This window comes from Acartia tonsa, chromosome 5 (genome assembly GCF_053477335.1).
Source record: "Acartia tonsa isolate MP-2025a chromosome 5, ASM5347733v1, whole genome shotgun sequence".
Lineage (NCBI taxonomy): Eukaryota > Metazoa > Arthropoda > Copepoda > Calanoida > Acartiidae > Acartia > Acartia tonsa.
Window position 1 is genome coordinate 22,123,288 of NC_137264.1, and position 14,883 is coordinate 22,138,170.

Below are 14,883 nucleotides of genomic sequence, written 5' to 3' on the forward strand. Positions count from 1 at the left end.
CAAAAATTTTCTAAGTTAAGATTGAATTAAAACTTTCTAAGTCAAAATAAAGTAGAATCACTCTAAGTCCAAGGTTGGAAAATTTTGACTAAGTCCAAAAGTTTCTAATGAAATTATTCCAAGTACAAAAATCAACAAATTTCGGCTTAGGAAAGAATTCTGAAAATATTTTAAGTGCAAAATTAATAAATTTTTGACTAAATCAAAAAAAAATTTTCTTATTGAAATTATACTAAGTACAAAATTAGTGAATTTTGACTAAGTCCAAAATCTTTCAATGAAATTATGCTAAGTACAAAATTAGTGAATTTCGACTAAGTCCAAAACCTTTCAATGAAATTATGCTAAGTACAAAATTAGTGAATTTTGACTAAGTCCAAAACCTTTCAATGAAATTATGCTAAGTACAAAATTAGTGAATTTTGACTAAGTCCAAAACCTTTCAATGAAATTATGCTAAGTACAAAATTAGTGAATTTTGACTAAGTCCAAAACCTTTCAATGAAATTATGCTAAGTACAAAATTAGTGAATTTTGTTTTTTTTTTCTTGAGACAAAAGAAATAGAATTACTCTAAGTCCAGACGTGGAATATTTTGTCCGAGATGAAATTTCCTAACAGTTCATTCACAATGCTACTTTAGAGATTGCCTATAAGTCAAAAGAAGTAGAATCACTCTAAGTCCACTATTGGAATATTTTGACTAAATGCAAATCTCGCTAAGTTAAGGATTTTAAAATTATAAAGTATTAGAGTGTTAGAATTATCCTTCACCAAAAGAAATAGAATCTCTCTAAGTCCATAATTGGAATATTTTGGCTAAGGCAAAAATACTCTAAGACAAAATTTTCTTTTGAGTGTGGAAAGTGAAATTTGTTAATCTAGTTGGAAAAATCGTAATTATTACAAGTCCGAATTTTGGTAAATTTCCAACCAAGTTCACAATTTCATAGAAATTACTATAAGTCCAGAAATTCGAGATTCTCTCTGTAACAAAAGAAATAGAAACGGTGCTAAGTCCAAAAGTGGAATATTTTGCTCAGAGTCTCAGGAAGTCTCTGGAGTTATTTCTCTGATTGCATACAGCAATTTGTCTACACTTATATCATTCCAACCGATCGATGTTGAGAATATCTTTGAGACTTTGAAATATTTTGTTTAACTCAAAATTTTTAGAGGCTATAGTTATTTTGATACATCCGCGTATAAATCAGAATTGCATTAAGAATATAAGTCCTAGGCATGTATAAGTAAGTGCAAATCTCAGAAAATCGGTTCTAACGGCACCAAAGTATTAGTACAGTTTAACTTGAGTATAAATGCTACAAGTTTGTAATAATCTTTTGGCCCTTTACTACGACTCAAGAGTACTAACTGCTTTCGGCATATTGTTTCAGAAACATGGCTCCAAAGACAATATGTATCCCAACTAACAGCGTTTCCCGTGTTCTATAGGATTTGCTCCTAAGTTTTCATTTAATAAGGCAGTTCAAAATGGTCCTTTACAAATAGTATTTCGATAGCTTATAAATGAAAAGTTACTCCATGCTTGATTCTTAATAAGTTCTGGTTTAAGTATCAAAGATTCAAGTATTTCAACACTTAGAGAATTTCCGAATAAGTAAAAATCATACTAAGTCCGAAGATTTATATATATACTCCGCCACCTAGCACAACTCCTAAGTTTCAAAATTCTGACTAAGTCCAAAAATCAAAATTTTGCACATAGCTCAATCATAGATTATTCCAACCCAAGTGTTTTACTAAAGAGAGGCGGACATGGAGGTGCCAGTGTGCTGGTATTCTCTAGGGCCTCTAGAGTGTCAACCAGTGCGAGTGTCCTTATAGGGCGGCGACCAATGGCCACAAATATGCTAGCATTCTCTAGGGCCTCTAGAGTGTCAGCTAGTGCAACTGCTCGTACACGAGGCTCTCAATTGCATTTGTGTCGTGCCTTTCAGTCCCTATCTCTTCAAACGCCTCATAGTCCTAACCTTGCTCTCAAATAGTATCACAGGTTTTGGTAAATCCGATTTTGCCATAGCTACAATTATTCGATTTTGGTAAAAATACCTGCCTTAGGCGGTTCGGGTACGGTAAGGAAAAAGAAAAAAAATTAGAAGTAAAATTTTTTTTCAAGATACAACCGGTAAGTTGCACCATTGTGTGTGCGAATGGGGCGTTTGTCCATATTTAGGTATGGAGACCGCTCTTCTATGAGTACTACTAAAACCTAATTTTAATGCAATACACATAGACATTCTCATCGTCGGTTCGCTTGCTTAGAATGCTTAACCCTCTATTCCCACAAGTATAATACGAATTTGGTTGAGCTGGTGGAAGCTCAACAAAAGACCCACGCGAAGTATTATGTTGCTTTAACCTAAGAATAAATGGTTGGTTTTGATATTCGATCAGAATCATATAAGTATATTAAGGATTAAGGAGGGAAAACGTTTTTATAAAGTGTATTTATATCACAAGTGCATAAGTTAAGTATTGAAATATTTACAGGATAAGTGTTACAATTATAAGTAGAGTAGGACAGAAATATGCCCTAAGTCCCAAGCAGTGAATTGTGCTAAGTGTTAGAGTTCTAACATAAGGCCTGAGCTCAATTCATGCTAAGTACTAAGGGGCCTAAATTTAAACTACAATGCATGCCAAACAACTAAGTCATTACCTTTTAAAGCCAGAAAGAGAAGTTGATGGTAGGAGAGTTAGTAAATAACTGAATAAATTCAAGAGGTACATGCTATAACATTAGCTCTGGACCAGGATTTTAGTGTTTGTCTGTGCAATTAAATATCTGTGTGTTAATATGTGACGTAAATCAGGCATGGTTGTAGGCATACATATATGTACTGGTTGTTTATATGATTACATTAACTATAAACATAATATCTTTAATAAACATATACTATTAGCAAATCACATACAGATTACCATGAATAGGCTGTCGTTACCTGTATATGGTGTCATATAGGTAGAGACAGGCCTATGAATGCATAAATTGATACAAATAATGCCTTGGGCCTAGCTAAAGTAATTGTGTCTTGCCCCTGAGTGCTACTAGTTAATTGCAGGGCACGTGTCAATCAAAGGTTCATAATATGATCTATAAAGTGTTGATTTTATATCAAGCATAGATAGATAGTTGTGGATGCGAAGCATTTCTGTAAAAGTCTCATATGTACGTTCAAAGAATTTGAAAATTGAGGATCGCATCTCCATCCCTCAAACTAATCGTAGACGTTCACAAGATCTATGAGAAAATACATTGTAAAGGAGAACTATATTGGTTCAGCGGTTAGCGAGAGCCTTTGGTACAAAGAGACATACAGTCACACACACAGAAAACATTCTGTTACTTTCATTTAAAAATGAAGAATGCGATGAAAAATTTCATGATAGATATAACGTATACGAAGATTGAAGCCCCTATGAGGAGATAGTTTTACCTATTTGAGATATGTATTTCTGTATGTATTTATACCAACAACGAAATTAATTTTTAAAGAATAAGAAACCAATACGTGATTTTCAGATGTCGTTGGGGGGCAACACTTAGAAGAATTGATGAATCTTTTTTTGCCCTCAAATATTATTTTAGATATATTTCGCTTGTAGGCTATACCTTATTCCTGCTTCCCTCTATGTTTTTTTTACTAAACATGTACTATTCCCTGAATTTCTTCAGAATATACAGGGATAAGGGATAGGAAACCTGGCCATAAATTAGGTCTCGGCCTGGTTTTGAAAGGGATCATGCAACTTTTACCATTTGCCTAATTTAATGACCTTACTGGCGGACGGCTCATATTGGCTACCGCTCTAAACCAATAGTGTTCTGTGATTGGTTGATACAAAACAAGCCCAAATCACTGATGGCGGAAATTTTAGAAGCAGACAATTCTAGAAAAAATAATGATTTCGTCTGCTACGAAAAAATAAATATAAATGGTGTTAGATCACATTAGTTTAATTATTAAATCTGCTTAGAGTTAAACATTAAAAAAGGGCCATAAAGAAAAAACAAAAATAACGGGATTATTTTTTTGGAAAGAAGGTAGCTACGAATTTTCATTTGGTAGTTTATAAATTAGATGTTGTATTTTGAATTTTAAAAATCTAGTACGGAATTGATACAACACCTGAACCCTAATTTTGTACAATACAACACAGTACAGATATATCATTACATTATAGTATCCAAAGAACTTGATAGAATGTTACCCAAGTGCATATTTATTTATTTATTTTGAATTTTAATTAGCAATGAAATTTTCAAATAAAATTTTTACTCATTAATAAAAATGCAAATAATACAAACTAAAATCTGTCTGAGGGAAACCCAACGATAGCTTTCTGACAGTTCAAATTACCAAAGTAAAAGATAAAAAATTTTGGGAGAGAAAAAACTTCATTTTAACAAAAGCCATTAATATATAGGTTTATAAAAAGTTATGTTTTTTACTTTAAACTAGCTACCTGAATTTGATTCTATACTTTATCTACACACACACACACAGCTTTTTTATTAGCGTTTAGGACGAACCACTGCGTCATCCCAAAACTGGTTTATTAGGCCTAGGCTTGAAATAGGCCTGAAATAATATTTTCCTACGTTTCCCATCCCTTATCCCTGAGAATATATGAGTTTTAGTAATACAAATACCATAATGGCTTCTTTTGTTAATTCTGTTTACTTTTTCAAATCCGTTAAATTATATTCAAAAGAAATGTCCTTAGGTACAAGATTTAAACAAGGAAATTAGTTGTAAAGGATAAAAGTAGCGAAATATGTGCTAAAGGCAACCCGACCGCCATTAATATTCTATAAATTAATATGCTCCATAATGATGGGAATGTTGACATGAAATTTGAGCTGTCTATCTTGAAAAGAAGCCGAGAAAATCACGTTTCCCACGTAAAGTTTAAGATGGACATACAGACGAACTTTTCGAATCCTATAGTAGCAACAAAAACACAAATTTTAAAAATTTATAGTCCACCTCTCCTGCGAATTGTTGATAAAAAGGTGGTTGACTGAAATTGTGGCATTATCAGAAAGGGAAGATATATTGGACTGTAATTTACAGGCTTGTTAAGTAGTTATCTTATTCGTTGGTTCAAGATCCCTGTAATTGATAAAAAATTTCAAAATCTTGCAGAGGAATATGGATGTCCTTTAAAAAATATTGTCGGATGCAGTTGGATATTTAGACTAAATCTGTCACCATAATTAAAGCTGCGGCCGCATAATTTTCAAGATATTTTATCTTAATTCATTTTGAAATTCTAATTTAATTTATGAAAATGAATTCTTGATAATCAAACAAGACAGAGAAAATATTGTAAAAGGATTTCTTAGTTAGCTGTCAAATCAAATATTGATAAGATTTTATAGATAGATAGACAGGTACACTTATACAAAGAAGGATGGATAGATTGATATATTGTAGATGGATGGATTTGGAGTTAAATATAAAGATATAAACAGTTTGATATATTTGCATGTTCTAGAAAGCTTATCTTCTCTCACTCAGTACAATGTCTGTCTGTCTGAGTTTATGTATGTAACTATGTAACACAAATTTATTGTTTATAATAAAATATTAAAATATAAGCATTGTAAAATCATGTAAAAAGTCATTTTGGTCCAGAATTTTTTTCTATTGACATTAAAGTTTCAAAATTATGCATTTTTAAATGTCTTTGGAATTATAAGGCTTACTCTATACAAAAGTGGCCGTTTTTTGGCCTCTTTTTCAATTCAAAAAAATCCTCTTTTTATTATTTAACTAATTGGTGAAAAATTTGATTAGGTCATTCATATAAAAGATATATAAAACTTGATAATCAAAGTGAATTTTAAAATTTAATTTCCCTTTCAATTTTGATTAAATTAGATTTTCCTATTATTGAAAATCAGACCTGTCCTTGACTGGAAGAGAGAGAAAAAGAAAGAGAAGGATAGGTAAGTACAGAGTGTGTGTGTGAGAGAGAGAGAGAGAAAGAAATAAAAGAAAAGAAAGAGAATATGATAGAAATGAAAATATGAAATATGATAGAGAAAAAAGAGAGAGAAAGATAAAGAGATAGATAGATAGATAGAGAAAGAGAAAAAATAAGAAAAGAAAGAGATAATGATAGAATTGAAATATATCAAATATGATAAAGAAAGGGAGAGAGAGAAAAAAAGAGAGCAAGGGAGAGAGAAAGGAAGAGAGAGCGAGTGATAGGAAGTGAGCAGAGAGAGAGAGAGAGAGAGGGGGGGGGGGGAGGTAGGAATGGATTAAATAAATTGTATGAGTCTAGAAAATTTGTAATTTACAAGTACAATGGATTTAAATCAGATATTGGTAAAAATCATGTCAAAATATATTAATAATGGATAGAATATTTATGGATATTTTGACAGGGGAAAATTTGTCGCAATTTTATCTTGCTAACATGAAACTTATTTGTTGGTCAGTTATTTCATCCAGTAGGAGGGGAGGAGATTGGATAAAGAGAATAGATTTGGGGTATGCTTGTTTAAGCAAGCTGCGAGTATCACTTTATCAGAGTATCTGATTTTTGTATTATGAAAATCTGGTGTACCATCTAAACCATAATATATCGATAATTTTAATAAATGTTTCAAGGTTGCGTGAATTTGAGATATGTCAAATACGTATCTAATTTTAGAAGCGAAGCTACTTAGTTTGTCTGACCGCCTATCAGTCCGTATATTAGTTAGTTTCTTACCTTCGCCCATCAGGGACAACAAAAATGGATATAATCTTATAATTTAAATTAAACATTGCAAGTGTAATATCAAAATCGTATCCTACTTTTATGTTTTGTTTGTATGGCGCATTTAAACATGTATTACTTCATGTTGGAAAAGTCCTACTGGTTTTAAGGATTGTATACAGATTCCTGTAGCAATAAGGCATAATCATTATCAGAAAGCCACTAACATTTAGTTTTCAAGTTATTCCATATAATGAAGTAATCCAATTGATTTAAAAATAGTTACCTGTATAATTTGTCAACTTTTTAAGGTTATGTTTTATTTTCCTCTCTGTCAAAAACAAGAAAAGTATCAAGGTAGCTGAAAATCTACATTTAGATAGATAGATAGTCAGCTCAGTTGTGTATTTAAAGTAAAAAGTAGTTAGTCGTGAAAGCAGTAAATGTTTAAACCCCATAATCTTCCAATTTTTACAGGTGCTGCTACGATTTTCCATGGAAAAAGCTAAAGTTGCTTAATTAGCTTAAAACTTTAAAAATATTTAGACCCCTTATTAATAATGTCACTCGAAAATTAAAGAAAAAACCTGTAAATTGTATTTGTAAACAACATTTAGTCAATCCAATTAAATTTGATGATATATGATTATAGCTGCCAAAGGGGGGTGTAAAGGGACGATAACTCCTAGAAAATTATTGAAAATATAACAATTTTACCCCCAAAAGTTTCAAGCCCCTAAATAAATGTAACCTCAAGTTATATTTTAGTCCAACCTATGTGCTGTATCTACGTAGCCCAACCACCAATCATTGTGACAGGAAAACTAGGCTTCTGGAGTTTAGTCGTGCAGGGATAAGGGAGGATAAATTATCGGGAAATAGCGTATAGTGTACAATAAAAAATTACGTCATACAAATGACCAATAATAGGCCAGTATACATTGTAATTGACCAATGGTAAATTGTATACTGGCCTATCATTGGTCATTTGTATTGAATGAGGTAATTTTTTATTGGACACTATACGCTGTTCCATTAATAAGCATTTAAAATTTTTTTTTTAACCCACTAATCTGTCTAGGTAATAGTTTAATTTTTTAAGAAAAAGATATTTTTAGCCACTGCAAAGTCAGCAGGCTCAATAAACTCTATTACTTCAGAGTACTATAAATGCACGGCTCTTCAACTTTTACTTGGCCTAACACAACTAATTTCAGCATAATTAAATCTTTTTTCTTTTAAAAATTTGTTTGTTTTCATTTGTGGTATTTTTGAAACTGACAATAACTCTGTTTGTGATGGTTATGTAGCCATTGTACGCTCACTAGTTAAGATGCATACACCTATTCAACAGACAACTCCAATCAGTTTTGTTTATTTTATTTTTCACCCAAGGCATTCCATTACTAATAGCGGAACTATTTTTAATGTCTTTGGTATAACAAGGCTTGCGGGAAGACTAAAACGTGGCAGATATGAAAAGCAATACTTTTCTGATGACATTGTGTGTCCGTTGTCCCTACTTATTCTGTGCTCACTGCCCTTTGATTGAAATTATTTGTTTCCGCTCTTCTTTTTCTCTCCACAAACAGACACTCAAAAAGATATCACAATGGGATAGTATGGAACTTTTTTAATGTTCAATCAAAAAGAGGCTTTACTTTAACATTAAACTTCTCCGAGCATTTAATTTAAACGTCAGAAAAATTTAAAATTTTGTCAGGGGGAAGGGGGATAGTTTCAGTGGTGTTAAGCAATCGCCCCAAACCCCCACCCACCCACTTGCTACTGATATGTCAGACGACGGACACTAATATAGATCAGGGGGGTAAGCTTTGATCAATAATTAGGCGTATTTAACTATATCCTATTCACGATTGAAACATTTAAACAAAGGTTGATTAATTAAAGGTTGGGTTGTCCGTCATAGTCATAGCATCATATATGGTATAAAAATAAAATATGTTTAAATATCATTATCCATATTGATAAATTTTAAATTTTAATGGCTTTTAAATCTATTAAATTTTTTGCTCATTCCTAAACCGCTGTGTAACAGTCACATTTTCGCCCTTTGTCTTTGTCTATTGTAAGTAGCGCAGCTACACATATACACTTAGGATATGTCCGCACGTACGTCTGTCATCATTAAAAATACAGAACAATTACAGACTAACTAAATATTTAATCTTACATTACTTGTATTATTTGTTCAAAAAGCTTATCTTATCAGTCATATTTCTAAAATGCAATTTACTGTATTGCAATATAATGTTCTTTATCCTCTAATATTAAGTAGTCAGGCTTATTTGTTGTCCATCAAGATCTAGCTAAGCTAACCCCTTAACTGATTAAGTTCTCCTTTTTAAGGAAGTCTCATATAGGTCTAGGGATAGTTATATGCTATTTGATACAGAGCCCTTAGATGCAAAGGGCGCATCTGCTAATTGTAAATGAATAGCAGTACATGGATCTTAAGGGACAGGACAATGGACAATAAAATTATGTACAGCCATAAGAATGATTAACAAAATTACCTCTTCTGAAGATCAAATAATTGGTTAAAAAGTTTGGTCACTACTAGTATAAGAACTAACCAATCACAATTTAATAAAAGTACCCAAAGTTTTTAAATCAATGAATAAGAAAACTTTGGGTACCAGTGATGTATAATTTATCTTGTTGCTTGTTGTTGATATATTACCTATGGACAAACTTATCCTTGTTAAGGCTAAATAGAAGAGTAGTGTATTGTATAGAGACAGCCAATTTTAGGTCATTAAACCTCATTCTTTCCTCACTGTATTACACAATTAAACTCATACAAACAACCTTTCAGGGTGGGAAGGGTGTTTCAATTTTTTTTGCGTTAGGACGTACTTACTTTATTAATTGACCAGTTGTCTCGTCCCTTTTCTCTTGGGGAGGTCAATGAAATAGAAACCAGGGACAAGGGAAAGTGAATGTGAGAAACAATTTTCCTGTAAATTTCCCCAAACCCTATTCCCTTATTTCTCCACTCCTTACCAACTTCTCCTCAGTTACATAAAAAAACAAGATTTACGCCGACCACACGCCGAAAAATATTTTATTTTCGGCACAGCCCCTTCCTAAAATCACACCAAGGCAATAATAAAGCTTCCCTAAAAGTTCCTAATAAAATGTTTGTACAAACCAAAGATTTGATTAAGGTCCCCTATGATTTTAGGCCAACGAACGAGAGAACGTGTTTAAAACATTGGGTACCAGTATAATTCATATTCAAATGTCCCCTCACACCCTGGTTAAATTGTGCATATACAGTAAAAACATAGAAGTTAATAAGATAGCTAAATTGGACTAAGCAATATAAAGAAATTAATAAGGACAGTTATGTCTATAACAAGGGCAGCAACAATCAGCTATCCTAAAAGATATAAATAACACTACAATTCTGTAACAAACGTTGAAGTATTCATAATGCAATGAAATTTTTTTCTAGATTCTAGAAATGTAAATAAATGGTTACTGTTACGGGAAAAAAACCGACAGTTTACCTCTAAAGTAATAGTTTTGAAATTAATTGAAAGTAAAGGAGTTTTTTTTGTTACTGCTTTATCAAAGGTTAAGTTACGGCCCCTACAGGAGATAGGCGTAAAGAAGAAAAAACTTTTCTCCCCAACTTTTAAAATCTTTTTAAAAAAGGGGGTTCTTATATTTATAGGCACTAAGCGCCGAAAATATCATATTTATAGAAAAACTACGCTATGAAAAAGTCCGAAATCATATAAAGGTCATGGAACCACTCAAGGGTAAACACTGGAACCAAAATTACTAAATTAATGGTTAAAGGTTTAACACTTTGGTTTGAAAATACCCCATTAATCTATGTATTAAAAACAAGGATGACAACATCCATAAGTAGCCAAGCACAAAAAATCGTGGATGGGAATGTGTACAAGTAGATTTAAAGTGAATTTTTTTAAAAATCAAGAATATATTTATTGGAGAAGATAAACACGAAACCTTGTTATATTTTGTATGATGACGACGGTCAAAGTAAATTACATAAAAGGTGCTTATAACAATGAGAAAAATCATTGTGATACTGATATCCCAAAAAAGTTTGAAAATTGAACCAAAAACACCAAAGATATGGGGAAAAATGTAAAACATATAAAAATAGCCAAAAACCTGCTAAAAGGCATTCTGACCGCCATAATTATTTTCTTAAAACGATAGGAAATTTAATCTTTATATATATAACTGTAAAAAATTTTTAAATCGGACCATAAACACCAAAGATATGGAAAAAAATTTGAAAAATGTAAATAGCCCAAAACCTACAAAAGGCAGTCGGACCGTCATGGTTGTTTTTTTTAAATCGAAGGGAAATTTAATTTTGATATCTATAACTGAAAAAAATTTGAAAATCGGATCATAAACACCAAAGATATGGAGAAAAATCTGAAAAATATAAAAATAGCCTAAAACCTGCTAAAAAGTGGTCTGCCCGCCATTGATGTTTAATAGTTAATTGTGCTCCTTAATGATGGGAATGTTGTCAAAAAGCTGAGTAAATCCCATTTCCCCCATAGCGTTACAGACTGACTGACAGACTGACGGACAAAGTGAATTATAGAGTAGCTTTGCTACTAAAAACAGTTTATTCTACTTTAATGACGCCTATAGAGTTACTATTTTTCCATGATTGGACCATATTGTTACAGGAATAAAAAAGTTCAAGCCCAATGCGCTTAAATTAACTTTTAAAGTAATTCATTACTGACGGACAGACGTATAGAATATAGATACAACAAATGTAGAAAAGGTACGATTTAACAAGATAATTATTATCTATTTCTATTTCTAAATTGGTATTTAATTGAACACAATTATCTTGTAACTACAAGAATGATAACATCCAAAAGAAGCAAAGTACAAAGAAGCACATAAATAAGAAATAAAAAGACACTGAAAATACAGGGTGTTTTTTTTAATGAGTTAAAAGTATTGCCTAATTTAACCCACTTGCCATTGACAGAAATTAATAATCTATATCTTAATTTCTTCATTGATGTGGGACATTTTGTATGAGAAAAAAATATTTTGCGATTTTCAACAAATTCTGCCTTAAAAACCGGTTTTTCCAAAGTACCTATATTTGGAAGATTTTTGGATCATGACAAATTTTAAGAGTATGCAAAAATGCGTACATTTTTAAAAATCAAATTGCGCGGCTTGTGTTTATAGTAGAAAAATGTTATGCATATCGTTAGAATCGTCATAAACTCTAGTTTTTAGGTGTTTAAGAACAATTCCTGTGCTACGTATAGTTTAGGAGCTACGTGGTAAAATGTTCCAACTTACTTAAAATTTTCAACATTTCTCACATTTTCCAATGTAGCTTCTATACTACAAATAGCATGTATGTGTTACATATATTTCCAAAATCTAGAGTTTATGACAATCCTAACGATATGCGTAACATTTTTCTACTATTAACACAAGCCGTGCAATTTGATTTTTAAAAATGTACGCATTTTTGCATACTCTTAAAATTTGTCATGATCCAAAAATCTTCCAAATATAGGTACTTTGGAAAAACCGGTTTTTAAGGCAGAATTTGTTGAAAATCGCAAATTATTTTTTTCTCATACAAAATGTCCCACATCAATGAAGAAATTAAGATATAGATTATTAATTTCTGTCAATGGCAAGTGGGTTAAATTAAGCAATACTTTTAACTCATTAAAAAAAAACACCCTGTACAATCAATCAAACGGACGGACATTACAAAAATGTAGCAATGTTAATGTTAGAGTTACCCTATTTTTAACAAACTTGAAATGAAGATTCCTGTAACTATAAGATTACTCATCAATATCTCTATCACAATGTCAATGTTCATTTTTGGTAATAATTGATTAAACTGTAAATTTATAGGATTGTCCTAATATTTGAATTTTTTGAGTATTTATTCTAAATCTTGAATATTTAGCAATTTTAAAATGTATTAAATTTTATATAGATTTGTCAGGGATCTAAAGAGATAAGACAATGGCCGATAAATTGATTTACATCCCCATTGATTATGCACAAATTTAACCCATCTGTAGATTACACTTAGTGGTTGAGACGTTTGGGCACTCAACTTAATGTACCAACCTATCAGAATAATTGTTAAGCAATCGAGTAAGAAAATGTTATTATAAAACTTTAGGGACTAGTAAAATAAACAGCCCAATATCCTCTCCATACCTGAGATTTGTACAGAAAATTTTGTTATTTTTAAATTTAAAATGCACTGCTTCTGTATAATTCTGAATGTTCGTTTGCTATGTTGTCTTAATAATTGAAATTTGTTTTTACGTATGATGTCATTCTTTGGCTTTAGATTATTTTGTTGTCTTCGCATTTTGTAATATGTCATCCTTGTTTCCTCACCCATAACAACAAAAAATTATCTACGCAAAAGAAATTGAAATACGAGTTTTTCAAGTTACAAATCTTTATATGCCCGGCTTAATATGGAAATGGTGTTTAGAAAAACCCAGCTAAAGACAATTTATTCCATAAGCAAAAAGATTAGAAAAAATAAGAGTAGACTATGATACAATAATAAAAAAAAAAATATTGCATCGTACAACATATTGAATAAGCAATAACACGATATTGTGATTTAGAAACAAGGGTGAAAACTTACATCAATTGCGTGGCTTTTTTATGGCTTCTTACTTAAATGGCATGCATTTTAATAACGTTTTATTATTCGTTTGCTTAACAACTTTGGAGACTTTTATTAAATTTTGATTAGTTGTTTTTTTAAAGATGAGGGTCCAAACGTTTCAACCACTAGTTGTAATTTACAGAAGGAGTAATAAAGTGTATCATCATTGTGGATAGTTCACTGGTATAATTACTGTAACATTTAATGTTTTTTTCTTGTTTTAAAATAAAGATTGTTGCTGCTGTGATACATATTGGCATAGTCGTCCTTGTTTACAAGTAACAAGCTTTTCCAACAAATTACTCATCAAAAGAAATAGATTTAATTGTTTTTATTTTTATTTTGTGATATTAAAGAAACGCAGATATTATATCTTCTTGGTTTATAGTAAACAGAAGCATGGCTCAGGTTCTTTTTGAGAACTTATAGCTCTAACCAAGGACGTCCAAGCTTTATTTTTGAGGTTTATTTAGAAAAATCTCAGTAGTAAAGAGAGTTCAATTCTGGCGTAGGGTAAACTTGCAAAGTTTATTAACCTTCCCCCATCCCCCAGGGGTAAATTTAAAGGGATAAGACAATGGCTAAAAATTTGATGTAATTTGATTATTGGTTGAAACGTTTGGATACTCAATTAAATGAACCAACCAATAAACATTCAATTAAAATTCCAAAATTTGATAGACGATAACGAATAAAAAAACGTTATTTTAATACTTTTGGGACTAGTGTAATAAATAGCTCAATGTCTCCTCTCTCCTTGGTGAAACTCAGCTACACTATGGCGTATGAAATATGATAAAATCACCTGTTTGGAAAATTTACGGCTTTGACCAAAAAAATCAGGTTTGTTTTTTAAAAGGAATTTGAGCAAAAAGTCTTACAGACATCTGTAAAATTTGTCAGTTGTCTTTCAGTTTTTAAAACGCGCACATTACATATTAATTTTTAAAAATATTTTCTAGTATATCCGCTTGATTAGAAAATGTTCTTATATATCATCATAATTCCGACAATTTTCTACACGTATTAAAATAAAAATCATAAGATTAATGCATTTTTGTCAGCCCCGAAGGGCTTAATGTAATATGCTTAATGAAGATAATTCCCCACATAGAGCTTATGTAACTTTTCTTATCCGGAAAATATTTTCATTTAATCATTATGGATGTTGACATACTTGTTCAACAATATTTTAAAAAAAATAGTTAAAAAATGGCTAAAATGATGAAGGCTGTTCGAGTTCATGGAATAGGTAACATCTTGTAACTTTTTGCTTGTCGATTTTTCCTTATTTAGGTTAGGTAAGGCTAGGTTATATAAGATTTTGGAGAGCTCTGCATGGATAATACCCCGTCGAAAGCCCTCCCATTTCTGTTGGTGTTAGGAAGTTTTTATTTCTACAAAAAAAAATAAGGAGGAATGTGTTTCGATGG

The 14,883-nt window shown here is 31.3% G+C and overlaps 1 protein-coding gene across 2 annotated transcripts in view; it reads left to right on the forward strand.

Annotated features, from left to right (window-relative positions):
• Positions 1-14,548: 14,548 nt before the first annotated feature.
• Positions 14,549-14,883, forward strand: part of LOC145319039 (erythritol/L-threitol dehydrogenase-like) — a 51,238-nt gene continuing 50,903 nt past the window's right edge. For both annotated transcript variants that reach the window (XM_080160862.1, XM_080160863.1), the window contains exon 1: positions 14,549-14,702. In XM_080160862.1, the coding sequence (XP_080016988.1) occupies positions 14,663-14,702 (40 nt within the window). In that variant the 5' untranslated portion in view covers positions 14,549-14,662. The remainder of the gene's footprint in view (positions 14,703-14,883) is intronic.